The sequence below is a fragment of the Mizuhopecten yessoensis genome, unplaced genomic scaffold (assembly GCF_002113885.1).
Source record: "Mizuhopecten yessoensis strain PY_sf001 unplaced genomic scaffold, ASM211388v2 scaffold3997, whole genome shotgun sequence".
In the NCBI taxonomy this organism is placed as follows: domain Eukaryota; kingdom Metazoa; phylum Mollusca; class Bivalvia; order Pectinida; family Pectinidae; genus Mizuhopecten; species Mizuhopecten yessoensis.
Window position 1 is genome coordinate 23,895 of NW_018405324.1, and position 19,505 is coordinate 43,399.

A 19,505-nucleotide genomic window follows, 5' to 3' on the forward strand; every position below is an offset into this window, starting at 1 on the left:
TTGTATTTGAGGCGTAAGTCTGCCAGTAGTTCCCCTCTCTCTACACACTCCACACTGGTCTGTAGTTATAAACACATAGTCAGTATACCGGTAACTACTAAACACTACAAAACACAATAATATGCACCTTCCAACAAAATTATGTTTTCTTTTATATATTGCATACGACATAGCTAAAATAGAATGTTTAGAAGGTGTAGTACTAGTATCATGTATACTCAACAGTATTATGTAATCATTAGTCTTTTGATGTGATATGAACCTAAACAGTTCCATTAAGTTTGGTACATAAAATGATAACAGAATTGAGACAAACTACAGATCAATAAACGTCGGTCCTAGCTAGTGACATACTGACATACCTGTCGGATAAGTTCATGGAAAACAACATTGTAGATGTCCTGTTCTTTCTTGATCAGCTCCATCAAGTTGTGCATCTGTAAACATAACACTGAAAACATCAATACCATCCTACAGACTCAATAGGTACATCCATATAGACCATCTTAGCTCTCACTAGTCAGAGAGTCAGACAATCTGCCTCTAAAGTGTAGTGTACTTACATGTGCGTAGTACTGTATGTTGTTACAATGGTACCTTACTTATTGTGGTAAGGGTTTATCATTAATTCATAAACCCTTCCCTCAGCTCCCAGGAAACACATCACAATGCATTACAAAAGGCTGTTCATAAGCCGACATCAGACAAACTCCTGTTTCTCACATCAATAAATAATAACATGAATCAATACATCATCAGACACACTAGTGGGTTTATATCTTACTTTACAATTGATACTTGTAGAAATAGCAGCAGGTATCAAGGTGGTTCCTACAAGTCCCTTAATTTTTTTACCTGAGCAAGACCCCTTATTTCCACTCCTACCTTAGACCACTAATTTCCTTACCTGTGTTGGACCCTTGATTTCCTTACTGACTGAGATCCCTGATTTTTTACCTGAGCAGGACCCCTTATTTCCATTCCTACCTTAGACTACAGGTTTCCTTACCTTAGTGAAACCCCTAATTTCTTTACCTAATTGGGATTCCTGATTTTTTACCTGAGCAGTACCCCTTATTTCAGTTCCTACCTTAGACTTTCTTACCTGAGTGAAACCCCAAATTTCTTTACCTAATTGGGATCCTTTATTTTTTACCTGAGCAGGACCCCTTATTTCAGTTCCTACCTTAGACCACTAATTTCTTAACCCGATAGGGATCCCTGATTTTTCACATGAGCAGGAACCCTTAATTCAGTTTCTCCCTTAGACTTTCTTACCTGAGTGAAACCCCTTATTTCATTACCTAATTGGGATCCCTGATTTTTTACCTGAGCAGGCCCCCTAATTCAGTTTCTACCTTAGACTTTCTTACCTGAGTGAAACCTCTTATTTCTTTACCTAATTGGGATCCCTGATTTTTTACCTGAGCAGGCCCCCTAGTTCAGTTTCTACCTTAGACTTTCTTACCTGAGTGAAACCCCTTATTTCTTTACCTAATTGGGATCCCTGATTTTTTGCCTGATCAGGACCCCTTATTTCAGTTCCTACCTTAGACTTTCTTACCTGAGTGAAACCCCGAATTTCTTTACCTAATTGGGATCCTTTATTTTTTACCTGAGCAGGATCCCTTATTTCAGTTCCTACCTTAGACCACTAATTTCTTTACCCGATTGGGATCCCTGATTTTTGACATGAGCAGGAACCCTTAATTCAGTTTCTACCTTAGACTTTCTTACCTGAGTGAAACCCCGAATTTCTTTACCTAATTGGGATCCTTTATTTTTTACCTGAGCAGGATCCCTTATTTCAGTTCCTACCTTAGACCACTAATTTCTTAACCCGATAGGGATCCCTGATTTTTCACATGAGCAGGAACCCTTAATTCAGTTTCTCCCTTAGACTTTCTTACCTGAGTGAAACCCCTTATTTCTTTACCTAATTGGGATCCCTGATTTTTTACCTGAGCAGTACCCCTTATTTCAATTCCTACCTTAGACTTTCTTACCTGAGTGAAACCTCTTATTTCTTTACCTAATTGGGATCCCTGATTTTTTACCTGATCAGGACCCCTTATTTCAGTTCCTACCTTAGACCACTAATTTCCTTACCTGTGTTGGACCCCTGATTTCCTTTTCTGCATCATTAACTCCAGCTCTGTCCAACATCTCACCCAGGGTTTTCTTTAGCTGTAGAACCTCATACCGACTAGACGGTTTCCTAGAAATCCCAATCATAGCCTATTAGGGGGAGATAACCTAGCATTTCATTTACACTACAATCTGGTTTAATATTATTTAGAGGAAAATTACACCACTGATACTTCTGGAGGACGAGAAATCATTATTACTTATAGAAGGAAAGATAACAATGCGTTTTACAGAGATGTGTGATAAATAGGTTACCAATGTTACCTACAGTGTGGTGAACTAAACACAATGTGTCTTATAGAGGGCTAGGATAAACCAATGTTTCCTATAGTGAGGTGAACTAAACACAATGCGTCTTATAGAGAGCTAGTATAAACCAATGTTACCTATAGTGAGGTGAACTAAACACAATGCGTCTTATAGAGAGCTAGGATAAACCAATGTTTCCTATAGTGAGGTGAACTAAACACAATGCGTCTTATAGAGAGCTAGGATAAACCAATGTTTCCTCTAGTGAGGTGAACTAAACACAATGCGTCTTATAGAGAGCTAGGATAAACCAATGTTTCCTCTAGTGAGGTGAACTAAACACAATGCGTCTTATAGAGAGCTAGGATAAACCAATGTTTCCTCTAGTGAGGTGAACTAAACACAATGCGTCTTATAGAGAGCTAGGATAAACCAATGTTTCCTCTAGTGAGGTGAACTAAACACAATGCGTCTTATAGAGAGCTAGGATAAACCAATGTTTCCTCTAGTGAGGTGAACTAAACACAATGCGTCTTATAGAGAGCTAGGATAAACCAATGTTTCCTCTAGTGAGGTGAACTAAACACAATGCGTCTTATAGAGAGCTAGGATAAACCAATGTTTCCTCTAGTGAGGTGAACTAAACACAATGCGTCTTATAGAGAGCTAGGATAAACCAATGTTTCCTCTAGTGAGGTGAACTAAACACAATGCGTCTTATAGAGAGCTAGGATAAACCAATGTTTCCTCTAGTGAGGTGAACTAAACACAATGCGTCTTATAGAGAGCTAGGATAAACCAATGTTTCCTCTAGTGAGGTGAACTAAACACAATGCGTCTTATAGAGAGCTAGGATAAACCAATGTTTCCTCTAGTGAGGTGAACTAAACACAATGCGTCTTATAGAGAGCTAGGATAAACCAATGTTTCCTCTAGTGAGGTGAACTAAATACAATACGTCTTATAGAGAGCTAGGATAAACCAATGTTTCCTCTAGTGAGGTGAACTAAATACAATGCGTCTTATAGAGAGCTAGGATAAACCAATGTTTCCTATATAGAAGGCTGAGAAATCATTGTTACTTATATAGAAGGCTGAGAAATCATTGTTACTTATATAGAAGGCTGAGAAATCATTGCTACTCATATAGAAGGCTGTGAAATTATTGCTATTTATATAGAAGGCTGAGAAATCATTGTTACTTACATAGAAGGCTGAGAAATTATTGTTTTTTTGGGGTTTTTTATCAATTTATTTTTCCATCAGTTTTTCATAATATAGGTACAGAACTGGTATTTTCATTTTCACACTCTCTAACACACATTTTGACACTTAATTCACTCATCATCAACATCATCCTGAAAGTTGTCGTCATCTTCCTCATCACCATCATCATCATCCTCACATTCATCATCATCATCATCACCATTATCATCTTCCTCATTCTCAGAATCATCAACATCATCATCATCAACATCATCATCATCATCATCATCATCATCATCCTCACAATCATCATCATCAACATCATCATCAGCATCACTATCTCATCAGCATCCTGATACTAAACGTTCAAACTATCATTCCTCATAGCCATCATCATCCTCAACGTCATTGTCATCATCCATACAGTGTGTGTGAGAAATTATTGTTACTTAAATAGAGGATTGAGATTAATTATTGTTACTTAAATAGAGGATTGAGATTAATCATTGTAACTTATATAGAGGATTGAGATTAATCTTTGTTACTTATATAGAGGATTGAGATTAATCGTTTTTACTTACATGGAGGGAAACATGACCAAATGTTTCTCATGGTCTTCCACCTGGTTACTGTATTTACTGCAAATAATTTTCAAAATATTTTATCAATGTTGATGGTTATTAATAATTAAAAAAAATGTTATAGACTATATATCTAAGAATTTAATTGGAGTTGCTTCCTTTTTGCCACTTGATAAAATTATCAAAAATGGCTATAGCCACATTTCAAATCCCTTTTTTTGCATTTATGTACATAATTAAGACAACAAAGTGTTGTTGATATTTAAGACAGTGACAACACCTTGTGATATATGGGAGATAACTCTGGGAGACAATATAGGTGTGTACAACTTACTCCTCATGGAACTCGATTCCCATAACTCCTCGGTTTTTGACAATGTGGTATTCATCTGGGATCAGGGTGTCTGGTAACACTAAAGGCTGAAATAGATACACAACATGTCATCAGGCTCTATCACTTATAAATGGATCAGATAAAATCTGTGCTGGGCAATCACATGCTTACCTGACAACAACAACAACCAGTTAACATCCATACTAGCTAGTACTTGAAGGTAACAAAAATATTGATTGATTGATTGATTGATTGATAGGTTTTACGTCCGCTTCACTACCGAGTATTTCGGTTATCCAGCAGACGAAGAACAGAAAGGAAATGAGTAGAAGGGATAAAGTAGGGAGTAAAAGAGTAGAGGACGGGGACCGGAAGTGAGGTACTGTGCCGCCTCCAGCCACACCAGCGCCTGCCTATTCTATGAATTTGGTTTGTGTATAAAATTTGGAAGTCCATCTTAATGTCTTAATAAAGAGACCCTAGTTCTAGCGGCCTAAAATTTTGGATACAATTTTCACTATCCTCTGTGTCGGTGTTTAAGCACCTACTCTTTTTCGAAAAACCCAGAGGGATTTTTTCCGTACGTGATTGGACAGTTCTCACACGGGTCACCATTTATAGTCCCATCCGACGGACTGTATATTAGTGGTTAGTGTCATGCATGTGCTGTTTTTTTGTTGTCCGTTCCATGTACTCCTTTCCTCATCATTCANTTATAACCTGGATGGGGGCTGGAGGGGCTGGAGGTTGAAAGATGTGCTGGGTGTCAAGAGATGTGTAGAAGGATTTATGGGTTATATTAAATGCTGGTAGTCTGGACCGGAGTGGTGTTGGGGATGGTTTGTGGGAGGGGGGATAGGTTGATTGGTTGGTTGGTTTGTGTGAGGATATTTTAGTGGTTGTTGTGTTTACTTTTATGTGTATTTAATCATGTATACACGTATATATAGTATTTTACTCTATTAGACATAAGATTGATGTGGGGTGGCAGACTCGTCCGTAAACAGAACTACCCGCACGTGGTCAGAACACATACGTTGCAGCTTTCTTACATCAACCGGAAGTGAGATGTTTTATGTGTTTTGAATTTAATAAATGTTTATTAGTTTTTGTAAGATTAGCTTGCTTTGTTTATTATTTAGAGTGATTGGATATTTTTTTTATTACACTATTCGCTGTGTTAGATAAACAGATATTGATTATTAGTTCATTATTCGTTTATCCCGTTATTCCTACCTAACTAATAGGTCCATATAGCACCATTGGCCTCCCTCCTTTACCCGCGCTAACCTTGTAGGGTTTGATGCCGAATGAGCGAGAGGACCTATTTTACGGGTCGTATTTTACAGTTAATAGTGGTAATACATTTCTATCTTATTTTATATCCGCCGTTTAAGCTTTGTGCAGTCTAAAAACGGCGTACCGCTTCAGATTGTTCATCGCCCCACGGTGGTACATATATATGTATCCATTTGTAGGTACTCATGTATACATATATATGAGCGGTTAGACATAAGATTGCTGTGGGGTGGCAGACTCGTCCGTAAACGGAACTACTCGCACGTGGTCAGAATACATACGTTGCAGCTTTCTTACATCAACCGGAAGTGAGATGTTTTTAGGTGTTTTGAATTTATAATACGTTTATTAGTCTTTGTAAGATTATTTTACTTTGTATATTATTTTGAGTGATTGGATATTTTTGTTATTACACTATTCGCTGTGTTAGATAAACAGATATTGATTATTAGTTCATTATTCGTTTATCCCGTTATTCCTACCTAACTAATAGGTCCATATAGCACCATTGGCCTCCCTCCTTTACCCGCGCTAACCTTGTAGGGTTTGACGCCGAATGAGCGAGAGGACCTATTTTACGGGTCGTATTATACAGTTTATAGTGGTAATACAGTTCTATCCTATTTTATATCCACCGTTTAAGCTTTGAACATTCTAAAAACGGCGTACCGCTTCAGATTGTACATCGCCCCACGGTGGTACATATATATGTATCCATTTGTAGGTACTCATGTATTCATATATATGAGCGGTTAGACATAAGATTGATGTGGGGTGGCAGACTCGTTCGTAAACGGAACTACCCGCACGTGGTCAGAATACATACGTTGCAGCTTTCTAACATCAACCGGAAGTGAGATGTTTTTAGGTGTTTTGAATTAATAAATGTTTATAAGTTTTTGTAAGATTAACTTGCTTTGTTTATTATTTAGAGTGATCGGATATTTTTTTTATTACACTATTCGCGGTGTTAGATAAACAGATATTGATTATTCATTATTCGTTTATCCCGTTATTCCTACCTAACTAATAGGTCCATATAGCACCATTGGCCTCCCTCCTTTATCCGCGCTAACCTTGTAGGGTTTGAAGCCGAATGAGCGAGAGGACCTATTTTACGGGTCGTTATATACAGTTTATAGTGGTAATACAGTTCTATCCCATTTTATGTCCACCGTTTAAGCTTTGTTCAGTCTTAAAACGGCGTACCGCTTCAGATTGTACATCGCCCCATGGTGGTACATATATATGTATCCATTTGTAGGTACTCCTGCATACATATATATGTAAACGGAACTACCCGCACGTGGTCAGAACACATACGTTGCAGCTTTCCTATATCAGTCGGTGATTGGTTTGTTATATGGTTACTTTACTATTGGGTTATCCTTTATTTCAACTTAATTTTTTTTTTTATTCTGCTTCCATCCCTTGTTTTATTAAAAGTGACTTTCCCACCTGCAGGATGTATGAGATATATATTGCTATAAACGTTTTTCGCTAAGTCACTTTAGAGTTATTTCCCTTATTTTTTGGGCGTCAGGGGTATATAACAAAAATATTTACACCAGTACTGTTATATACTACAGGGAGGGCTGTATCGTGGTGGCCTGACTTTCTCTGTCCACCAGTACAATACTGTTATATACTACAGAGAAGGGCTGTATCATGGTAGACTGACTTTCTCTGTCCACCAGTACAGTACTGTTATATACTACAGCGAAGGGCTGTATCATGGTGGCTTACCTTTCTCTGTTTGTCCAGATGCTCCTTCCTTACTTGACTTTTATCTATCTTCTCTGGCCTCTCCAGCAGCACATCTGCTTTGGGAACATCGTACAGGAATGAAATGTCACTGAAAAAAATGAGTTTTTTTCTGGTAATATCAGATCTTTTTTTTTACGAATACAGTAATACAAACTGGCATGAACTTTCACCACTAAAACTGACATGAACTTTAACCTATGAAACACAATTGACATTAGTCTACATTGCTCATCAATAATAATAGTGTTATAAACTGCTTGTGAAGAATACATAAGTCACTACAGCATGTGATACCAAACTAAGGTTCAACTACAGCAAATCACTTATATTTCACAAGACAGGTATCTCCGAGTTAATTAAAAATTTAAATCAATCATGTTATCCATTTTTATTCCTAAAACAGCTGAAATACAACCTACAGTGTAATATTAAGCATCAAACAGTTGATAGTTAATGAGACTTACTTGCCAGCACCACACACACATGGTGTATTTTCTGTCAGATGTTTGAAGCGGTCACGCCTCTTGTGACCCCAAACATTTGCAGGTGGTGGGCGCGTCTGAATCTGCAACAAAACACGTAAATTCTTTATAGATTCTGTGTTTTTTTGAAACATGAGAAAAAAGCTTTTGAAAACCTTAATATCCATAATTTTCTAAATTAATACTGATATTGGTATAAGGAAGCGTATATTTACTGAGGTGGTACTGAGGTTCCTAGCCCTGTTAGGAGGCCCCAGCTGGTCCCTGACAGGTGGAGGCTGTGTAAGGGCAAACAGAACATCCTCGGGTAAAAAATCACTCTGTAGGGAGGTAGGTAGTGGCTTGGTGCGGTCCACCTGATTATCACTGTTCTTCAGCTCAGGCAATAAACCTTCAAACGAATTCATGAATCAAATCAATCTTTAAATATATTGAAAGCATGTACAAAATTCAATGTTGATCTTTACTTAAGTCATTCCATTAATAAAAGTGATTATGATTTGACCTCAGCAAGCATACAGAATAATTCAATGATCTCATTTTAGAGTAACACATTATCTAATTATGATTAATAAAACTAGAACCACATACAAGGTAGTGGCTAACTAATACCCCTTCCTCACTACGGAAATGGGTAAAATAAGGTTCAATATATACAACTATATAAAATGTTGGCCATTTGATGTATAATGTTATTAGTTTATCCTCTATGTATCACTTCCACAAAGCTTTATGGTAACTGATAAAGGTAGATATCATATGCACAGCTAGGTGATATACTGATTGTGCATACAAAGTTTTTCTTGAAATCAGCTAAAATGTTTAGGAGGAACAGAATCGGGTACCTTCTGTTTGCACTAATTCTTGACCTCTTGGTGTGCCATAAGACGGTCCACCATGGAAACTGTCCTGGCGCGGCTCTACAGTGGCACTCATCTTTTTCTAGGCAAAAAGTATATAAAACAACACTGAAGTTATATGTACACATAAACAAACACATTGTTTTTTTTATATATGACTTTAGACATGGCAAGCTTGTTGGACCAAATACAGAAAAAAAAGTTTTATGAATTGAATGTGCTTGAAAAAGAAAAATCACTTAAAAAAATGAAGTAGTTACTAGGAATGGCATTTTTTCATACTTTCACTTTTGTCAAATTTCATACCTGGGTATACATGTAAAAAAATGATTTTGTTTGGATTAGCCCCAGTATTTCAGCACAATCAACAGTTGAAAACTGAAAGAGAAAGGTATGAAATATGTCATTCATTGGCACTGGTCATTCCTTGTAACATGTCTTGGCCCGGATAGAAAGGTTGTCAGTTAAAATTCAACAAAACTGTTCATGTAATGAGGAAATTGTATTATTTTCTATGATCTATTGAGCATTTTCTTCTGTCCATATACATCATCTTATGCCTGTAGTTAGCATCATAGTAATGCAGCCATCAAACTTCTAGCTGATCATTATATAACTACATTTGTATATGTAATGCAACATCTTATACTGTGGTATGAAACATTTCCTTTAGAATAAGTTACTTGGTCGCACATTGTTAAGTTTCCCTAAATTTTCACAATTTAAAAGAAAGTAAAACTGACAATTATATATTTTTGCTGTCGAACAGTTCGAATAGTACAGAAAAAAATGTTGATATAGCTTAAAGTTAATATTAACTGTTTAGTTGTGTATGGAAAAGACAGTCTAATCTCAAGCTTTTCTAGCCTCCTTGAGTCTTTTTTTGTCATTAAACTCATTAGATTTGTATGTGGTTGACCATGTCAATGTAGCTACATTATTCACACCTCATGAAATTCTTCCCACAACACAATTGTTTGTGATACATAAAATAAAAATCATTTAAAACATTTCGACATACCATATGCTTATCACTTAAATGCAAATATTTAAGGCAAATCAACTTTAGGCAAACTTGATTTCGGGTGAAACGACCTGGGTCCTTACCATCCGGCATCCTTTCTTGCAGCATCGACGACATAGTGTTCAGCTCTGTAACCTTTATCTATTTGGACAGTACATTACAGACGTGTCGATAATGACTATTCTTCATAGGAAAACATATGAACGTACAAAATACTTTGCTGGTATGAATATGAATCCTCATTAATTTTTCATGCATAACCTGACTGTGACTACAGAACAGTATTGTAACCAGAACTGTTGTAAACATTCATTTGTTGTGAACAAAGTCTGGGTTTCTATACTAACAATATAGTATTGAAAGTGTAACTATGCATGAGTACACGGTAAAACCATAAAGTGATGTCTATATAACGACTGATTTATGTAACAATACAAAGACAATACCCTCTAACATTAATGACACTGATTTACATTCACTGCTACTGTAGCACAGTATACTGTACAGCAGGCCTACGCGGGTTCGCTACCGCTACGACATTGACTTGGTAAGGAAAGACGGATGTGTATATACCGTTACGGCCAACTTTAACAACCCCAAAAGTTAATTTTCTTGCGAAAATTATGGAAGTAACATTATAAAATATAAATGCTGTGATGATGTACCTGTTTATATTGATCGCCACTTCAGTCTGCCGTATACGGCGCCATTTTGATTTACAGTGTTGTCAAGGATAACGGAAACGGAAGTCACAATAAAATCCAATATGGCTGCCAAAGGAGAACTACACGTGGATTTGTTGTCAAAAGATTTACAAAGTATTTTGCAAAAATATCCAACATTTTCTTTACAAAAAGGACGAGAAAAGGTACTTGTTTCAACGATTCATACCATGAATTACTTAATTGGCGGAGATTATTCCCTGATTGAAACGTCGTCGATGCCAACTGTCAAAACCGGGTGGCACGATTTACCCCAAAACACCCCAAGACACATAAAAACATCAAAATAAGACCACAGACGACACGTAAATATTATTCAGTAAATATTATAATGTAGTAACATAATTTTCTGCAAACGCAAAATAGATTGAAATAATCAGAACCTTAAAAAAACAAGTACGAATTTTCTTTAGAGCAAATGCACTTATCAGATACAAAATGAACATAGGCTACCTATGTCAAATAATGTGGAAATAGTGAGAATACCTTTTTATATGTCACATGTAGAAATAAACACATACACCTGTGCATCATGTCCATATTCCATTTATTCGTTGTCCATGTCACAAAGGCATTTGTCTGAAATGCATCAGTACACACATTCAGTTTTCTTGCCGACAAATCATACATTATAAAGTCATGAGAAAATAATCTAAGATTGATTACCGAATAACATTTTGACTATAATTCTCAATAAATGTCTTGATAATTATAACACTCATACAGCTGTAATTGTTCATTTACAATTGGTTCACACTATAGATTACGTGTCAATATTGCCATAAGTTACACTGAAGGACAGTATGTTGTAATACGACAAGTTAACAGTAATCACAAATAATTCATTCACTATGAACAGTATAACTCACCCTAAGGAAGGTTTGGAGTAATTTACGAATTCACTGTTTTCCTACATTGAGTAATATCGAACAGCCTGTGGTAAACAAATACAAGCGTTCAATGACCTGTACCAATGCACATATCTACATGATTGTAAAAAACAACATAATAAAATTCGCTAATCTCTGGGATTCGATCCCACGACTAAGAGGTACGAGTAACCTGACGATTACAGGGCTACAACGTTATCCATTACGCTACTGCACATACTATGTTAAACAAGTAATGAATATACCGATAGACAATTACAATGAGCTACATGCCTATAGATATAATTGAACACAGATATACATATAGTAGCGCACACAAATATGGAGTTGGAACTAATATACCAAATAATCTAAGTAAATCTTATAATTAATACTCCATATACTTATACTCAATCATAAATAGATATATTACTCACGTATTTCTTATATTTCTTGTCGGAGATCGGTGAGCTTGAGTATAGTCAAATGACATCCGAATGACCAGCTGTCTAATCTGAAACTGCTCACTGCTAACCAGGAATTTACTTTTGAACTGACCGCTTGATTGTGATTGGCCGAAATAGTTTGTAAATGTCTGTTGATAGAAATTTTAATAATTATATATCGGCGATGTAATTAATCAACGTAGCCAATTAAAAAATCATAAACAATATCTATAAAACTAATTAGTAAAAATAACATTAATATAGTGTTAACGTACTTATATGTCACGTTATCGTCACATGATCCAGATAATTACGGAATCTTCGTACTATATTAATAATGTACATTACAGAATAGGTTACAAGTAAATACAGAGCGTGTACAATCCACATTGTTACATATATATCAAATATCGATCTTCTGTGAATAGGCAAACGGTAAACTTGTTTGCAGGGGAAGTGACTCGAATACGTATAGTTAATGTTACTCGCGTCACTATAACTATCCAATTAACGGGAAACATCATTATGTTACATAATGTCAGGTAGCAGAAATATAAATATCTATGTGTATTAAATGTTTTTTGGGATTTTTTGGGGTAAATCTTGCTGCTGGTCAAAACCCCTGACAATCAGACAATGTCTAGTGTCCTGGCGAAGCATTCTCCCTGACTGTACAGCGTTCTCCCGCGACAGAGGATCATTCCTTGGCATAGCCTCCTTCCCAGACACGCACCTTCTGTGATGACAATATTATCCACTGACATAGTTATGATCATTATTAAAATTAATATCTTCCCTGGCATAGCTTCCTCTAAACAGCTAAAGACATATTAGCTTATACAGCTAATGGCACAGTATCCTGCCCTTGATACAACCTCCTTCCCATACACAGTGTCCTCCCTGACACAGCATCTTCTCTTCATACATCATCCTCTAATGACAGCATTCAGTCTTCATCATCTCCTGTCCTGAATTATCACAACCTAAATCTATTGAACTTGGAGTCTGTAGTTGTAAACCCCCCACTCACAGGGTTTACATCCTTCTCTGACAACCTGACTGCAGCTATATATTAAGTGTTAATGTAAAGGTGTTAGTTTTCACAATTGAAGAATGAGTGATATTTGCTTGATAACTTCACTTTTATCATATCATTGGTATCAGATTTATGTTTTGATGAATTACCAGATAGCCAGAGCTAAATCAAGGTAAAAAAAAACACCCAATGTCCTTGGTGGAAAATTCAGGGTATCCAGAAACAAAATGTATATGTTTATATCCTGTTGATGTGAATTACTCCATTTACATCCAGTCTACTATTATCATCTTCTTTAATTCAATAATTAGATACACCACCTTTCCATACTGGTTGTTTCAGATTCAATGTGAGCTCAGTGGCCATGAGATGCCATGCAATTCTGAAACTATTAATAGCTACATCAGTGGTAAAAAGTTCCAGAGGCTGCTTGCTCAGAACACATTTGACTATGAAAAGTACAAACAGCACATCATCCCCAGTACAAAGAAGGGAAGAGCGTAAGCATTATGTCACTTTAATGTTGTAAATATCTTTATCTAAAATGTGAATTCTTTTGACCAGTTTTTACCCTATAAGAATATTGTCACTTCGTCTGTAAAATTACACTTTTGTTGGAAAGGTAATATGCCACATTTATGTTGCTCTTGTTGAGATCATGACATTCTTTCACAAAAGTAAATATAACAGCATAGGCCTTTTAAATTGCTCTTAAAAATCATCATTTGCAATACTCATGAGCTTCTGCTTATTATTATTTTCCAGACATCAGTTGTTTTGTTTGCTGACTTTGAGACACATGAACAATTTACCACACCACATAAAGCACCATGTAGAGGGCAGACGGTTCCTCAAGGCTCACAGACGATGTAAGTCACTACCATCACTAGTGATGAGCTGATGATCGAAAATTGATTGGTTTGCCCTTTCTGGTTATGGATTACAAATTCCATAATCGATATAATCAGGTTCATCAATAAAATCAAAGTATTTAAATGTCTTTCATGTAAAGTATGCTCTGAAAGTCATATAATCTTATGATTTTAACTGATTTGTACTATATTATTGATAAAAATGTATAGAAGTTGCTTGATAACCATTAATTATAAAAGAACAAAACCTAATGTATAGTGAAAAATTCTGTCTATTGATGTAATAGTAGTGCTCTCATTTTATTGGGGTGTTCAGTCCCACAAAAGTATAAACCGATTATGCAATCGATCATCAATCCGTTTACTACTTCCGATTACAAACTGATTATCGATTATGATTTTAAACCGATTGACCACCACTAACTATCACATAGAGTACAATGATCAAAGTTCTTACAGCAATATAACTAACTACTGTCATTAACAATTTATGTACACATAGTGCTATGTACAATTATATACCGGTACATTATATTACATTTAGCGCTCTGTTGATTTTGTGATTCTGGTTTTGTATGTAACATGTTTATAATACCGTGACCATATTTAAGTAGTAGATTCCTCTTTCTGCATTTTTTTTTTTATGATTGCATCAAAGTTAAAAATAACTAGGTATAAAATACTGTCAGTCACATTGCAATCAGCCTGTGACTATTTGGAACATAAGGGCAGTATGACAATCAAGGTGTGAGTATTGTAAAATAAAATCACTACCTGGTTACAGGGGAAGAGTGTCAGAAAACAGGGCAGGTGTTCAAGCCCCTGTCAGGCAAGAGGAAGCAGGCAGAACACGACACTTCTCATCCATATGAGGCTGAATCTGATGATCAGGAAAGTGATGTGGATAGTCTAAGTGATCTGTACCCAGGTAGGTGTTATATAGTAATACCTGGTACCACTAGTAAATATATATAACTACAGTGATCTGTAACCAGGTAGGTGTTATATAGTAATACCTGGTACCATTAGTCAGTATGTATAACTACAGTGATATGTACCCAGGTAGGTGTTATATAGTAATACCTGGAACCACTAGTCAGTATGTATAACTACAGTGATCTGTACCCAGGTAGGTGTTATATAGTAATACCTGGTACCAATAGTCAGTATATATAACCACAGTGATCTGTATCCAGGTAGGTGTTATATAGTAATACCTGGTACCACTAGTCAGTATGTATAACTACAGTGATCTGTACCCAGGTAGGTGTTATATAGTAATACCTGGTACCACTAGTCAGTATGTATAACTACAGTGATCTGTACCCAGGTAGGTGTTATATAGTAATACCTGGTACCACTAGTCAGTATGTATAACTACAGTGATCTGTACCCAGGTAGGTGTTATATAGTAATACCTGGTACCACTAGTCAGTATGTATAACTACAGTGATCTGTACCCAGGTAGGTGTTATATAGTAATACCTGGTACCACTAGTCAGTATGTATAACTACAGTGATCTGTACCCAGGTAGGTGTTATATAGTAATACCTGGTACCACTAGTCAGTATGTATAACTACAGTGATCTGTACCCAGGTAGGTGTTATATAGTAATACCTGGTACCACTAGTCAGTATGTATAACTACAGTGATCTGTACCCAGGTAGGTGTTATATAGTAATACCTGGTACCACTAGTCAGTATGTATAACTACAGTGATCTGTACCCAGGTAGGTGTTATATAGTAATACCTGGTACCACTAGTCAGTATGTATAACTACAGTGATCTGTACCCAGGTAGGTGTTATATAGTAATACCTGGTACCACTAGTCAGTATGTATAACTACAGTGATCTGTACCCAGGTAGGTGTTATATAGTAATACCTGGTACCACTAGTCAGTATGTATAACTACAGTGATCTGTACCCAGGTAGGTGTTATATAGTAATACCTGGTACCACTAGTCAGTATGTATAACTACAGTGATCTGTACCCAGGTAGGTGTTATATAGTAATACCTGGTACCACTAGTCAGTATGTATAACTACAGTGATCTGTACCCAGGTAGGTGTTATATAGTAATACCTGGTACCACTAGTCAGTATGTATAACTACAGTGATCTGTACCCAGGTAGGTGTTATATAGTAATACCTGGTACCACTAGTCAGTATGTATAACTACAGTGATCTGTACCCAGGTAGGTGTTATATAGTAATACCTGGTACCACTAGTCATTATGTATAACTACAGTGATCTGTACCCAGGTAGGTGTTATATAGTAATACCTGGTACCACTAGTCAGTATGTATACTATTTACAGGAATGAAATTGTTACCTGCGATATCGTATTATAAACCCCAGGTGTTATATATAATACATGCATTAGGTTGTATTTTTATATACCAAGATAACCTAGGAAATGAGAGAAATTACAAATACAGCCCAGGTGTCTTCTTTGTATAAATATTTATGATTTCCTCATTTCAACAGCTGCAGATTTTGAAGAGGATGATAGTGAAGAAGACATGGATGGGGCAGACAGTGCCGAGGTTGAAGATACAAAACATCTTAAAAAGAATGGCAAGGTCTCTACTGAAGATGAGTCTGACTCAGACCGTGAATTTGAAAATCTACAGAAATCGGGAGTTACATCAGCAGCATTAGACACTGTAGCTAAGACGAGCAAAAGGAAACACAAAAAGGTAAATTACATACAGAGATGGTCAGGTCTCTGCCAGACAACTCATAGTTACTGATATGGTGCTGCAGGACACTGTGTGGAGAATAAAGACTTGATGGGGGGATGCGGCAGTATTTGTGTGTAACATTCTCAAGTAAGATAGAACTATATAAATTAAAAGTTGCCACTGGAACTTAAGTCCACCAGAAAACAATACTGGGGGTGTACAAATGTCTTAAGGAGTATATCAATTGTAGGTCACTGTAACCTTTATTTTCTATTTCATTTACTTTGGTTAGACTTTTCATTTAGTTCCATTTCTTTGGCTGGATACTTTTTATCAAGATTGCAGCGGAAAGGGGGTATGTGTATGTTTTAAGTGTAGATTGGGGAGGTGGTATGTGTATGTTTTACGTGTAGATTGGGGCGGTGGAGAGGGGGTATGTGTATGTTTTAAGTGTAGATTGGGGAGGAAATATGTGTATGTTTTACGTGTAGATTGGGGCGGTGGAAAGGGGGTATGTGTATGTTTTACGTGTAGATTGGGGTGGGGGTATGTGTATGTTTTACGTGTAGATTGGGGCGTGGAGAGGGGGTATGTGTATGTTTTACGTGTAGATTGGGGTGGTGGAGAGGGGGTTTGTGTATGTTTTACATGTAGATTGGGGAGAGGGTATGTGTATGTTTTACGTGTAGATTGGGGAGGGGGTATGTGTATGTTTTACGTGTAGATTGGGGTGGGGGTATGTGTATGTTTTACGTGTATAAACTGCAATTATTACTGTTGCATTCTTCTAACTTCAGGAAAAGACACCTACAAAACAGATCAAGAAGAAGAAATGATGCACAAAACAACTGAGCCAAAACTTTCTACCATCGTGTCATTGTGTTTTATGTCGGCCTCACCACTTTCTACCATCGTGTCATTGTGTTTTATGTCGGCCTCACCACATTAGTAGAGAGAACATTAATTGTTACCATTTCTGTTGGTTCATCTGTAAGAGAACGTAGGTGCAATTCTTGGATTGTATAAATCCCACAATCGTCAATGTAGTATCAGTGTTATACTGTGATGATCTGTGTAGGATTACTATGATATTGTCATGTCCTGGAGTGTAGCATATGGGAATTTCATTAAAAATTTCATTCAAGGGGTTTTCCAATTTGAAAACCCTGAGTACAAATTTCTCTATCCTACACCCTTCAACATGAGAAATTGTTTTTCTCTCATTCTAATCACCAGAACTAGCTCGGAAACAATAACAAGGTGTCACAATGTCCACATCATGGTATCGGAATGATCCCAGTTTCGTGATGTCACATCATTGTTGTCATGCAGGTGAAATGAGATGTAAGATAGAAATTTCTTCCACTCCTTTCCTACCCTGACGGTTCTGTTGTATACGCACAGCAATGAGAGAAAAAAGTGCAAAGCTGGCAGTGTTAAATAGACGGTATCACAACGGGCCAGGTACATTATATGGGAAGCCATCATACACACCTGTGCCGATGTGATCGGCGATCAATTGAGTTGATGTTTTAACAGTGATACATGTATTTAAATTGGCTGTAAAAAGCAAAATAAAATATATTGTACCAGATAATAAAACTATTGATTTTTCATTGAAATCTAAAGGTAATTTCATATGTAAATGGAAATTAGCAGAATTGTTAAAACACCCATTATACAGTATCATTGTAAAAGGAAAGGGAAAAGAAACTGACAGAATGGTATTTGAACCTGGGACCTCTGAAATCAGTAGACGCTTAAATGGACTAAGCTACCTGGTTGATTGACCCAGTCCAGTTCTGCCACATTTCTCTTTCCTTCAACAAAATCTTTAACCCCAAAGACACACAAAACTCTTTACTGTCTTTCATGAGTATATTCAGCTGGGTGCCAAATAAAAAAAAAAAAGAGAATGCAACGGGACTGGGATTTGAACCCCAGACCTCTGAATTCTAGACAGACACTCGCATTTGATTGAGCTACAGTGTCACCAGTGACAAACCCAGTCCTGTTTAACCATTCCGTTACCTATGTCTGTATGTCTAAAATGATACTTGCCAATCACAACTATCTGTCTTCCTCAAATCTTGAATGAAAGTGAGCTTGTCTTCCTGACTTCCTTAGTAGTCTTTTACACCTGGTAGGTTGTTGAGGTATGAAGGTGGAGTACAGTAGGCTGACATTGATGGACACTTAAACAACACATCACCCATACGAAACAGGGCCCTTATTGAGATGTATTAGTTCATCATAAATAAACATTCTGTACCCATACTAAAAGTCAAACTAATTATACTAGAAATCTGTGTGTGATACAGGACATATCCTCAACCCAACCTGCTCCAATACAATTCTTAACAGTTCAAAATTAATTGTCTGCTAAAAATTGTTGTGATTCAACCCGTGTCCACTTGTACAGGTATTTTACATTTCCCCTGTTGGCCACATTTTCTTACAGATGATAATTAAAGTTAAGGTCTTTTTTCAATCAAAACATTGAATATTTATATTCGAAAGGATACATAGTTAACTGGTGGTTTGTTTATTAGGGATGGTCCTATGATTGATGTCGCTTTCTGGCCGCCTGTTACAAAGAACTTAAGACCTGGATTGATATTTCAGCACCCAAAATACTAAGTTTGAACTTTGAATAGTAATATAGTCATAGGTTAAAACCAACATACTAGGTACGATAGTTATATAGTCGTAGGTTATAACCAACATACTAGGTACAATAGTAATATAGTGNGTAGGTTATAACCAACAAACTAAGTACAATAGTAATATAGTCGTAGGTTATAACCAACATACTAAGTACAATAGTAATACAGTCGTAGGTTATAACCAACATTCTAAGTACAATAGTAATACAGTCGTAGGTTATAACAAACATACTAGGTACGATAGTAATATAGT

The 19,505-nt window shown here is 36.5% G+C and overlaps 2 protein-coding genes across 2 annotated transcripts in view; one reads left to right on the forward strand and one right to left on the reverse strand.

The window, feature by feature from the left end:
* LOC110448308 (axonemal dynein light chain domain-containing protein 1-like) overlaps positions 1-9,304 on the reverse strand; it is a gene marked incomplete at its 3' end in the record, with an annotated part of 31,040 nt that extends 21,736 nt beyond the window's left edge. The window contains exons 1-10 of the mRNA XM_021494478.1: positions 9,233-9,304; positions 8,912-9,008; positions 8,282-8,457; positions 8,049-8,149; positions 7,564-7,672; positions 4,519-4,604; positions 4,185-4,241; positions 2,110-2,218; positions 363-437; positions 4-59 (exon numbers count right to left, since the gene is read on the reverse strand). Of these exons, the coding sequence (XP_021350153.1) occupies positions 4-59; positions 363-437; positions 2,110-2,218; positions 4,185-4,241; positions 4,519-4,604; positions 7,564-7,672; positions 8,049-8,149; positions 8,282-8,457; positions 8,912-9,008; positions 9,233-9,244 (878 nt within the window). The remainder of the gene's footprint in view (positions 1-3; positions 60-362; positions 438-2,109; positions 2,219-4,184; positions 4,242-4,518; positions 4,605-7,563; positions 7,673-8,048; positions 8,150-8,281; positions 8,458-8,911; positions 9,009-9,232) is intronic.
* Positions 9,305-10,712: 1,408 nt separating this feature from the next.
* LOC110448309 (surfeit locus protein 2-like) lies at positions 10,713-18,175 on the forward strand. The gene is made up of 6 exons (XM_021494479.1): positions 10,713-10,818; positions 13,366-13,523; positions 13,789-13,892; positions 14,680-14,823; positions 16,390-16,601; positions 17,384-18,175. The coding sequence occupies exons 1-6, from the start codon at positions 10,717-10,719 to the stop codon at positions 17,420-17,422; spliced, it is 759 nt and encodes a 252-aa protein (XP_021350154.1). The 5' UTR covers positions 10,713-10,716; the 3' UTR covers positions 17,423-18,175.
* The last annotated feature ends 1,330 nt before the right edge of the window (positions 18,176-19,505 follow it).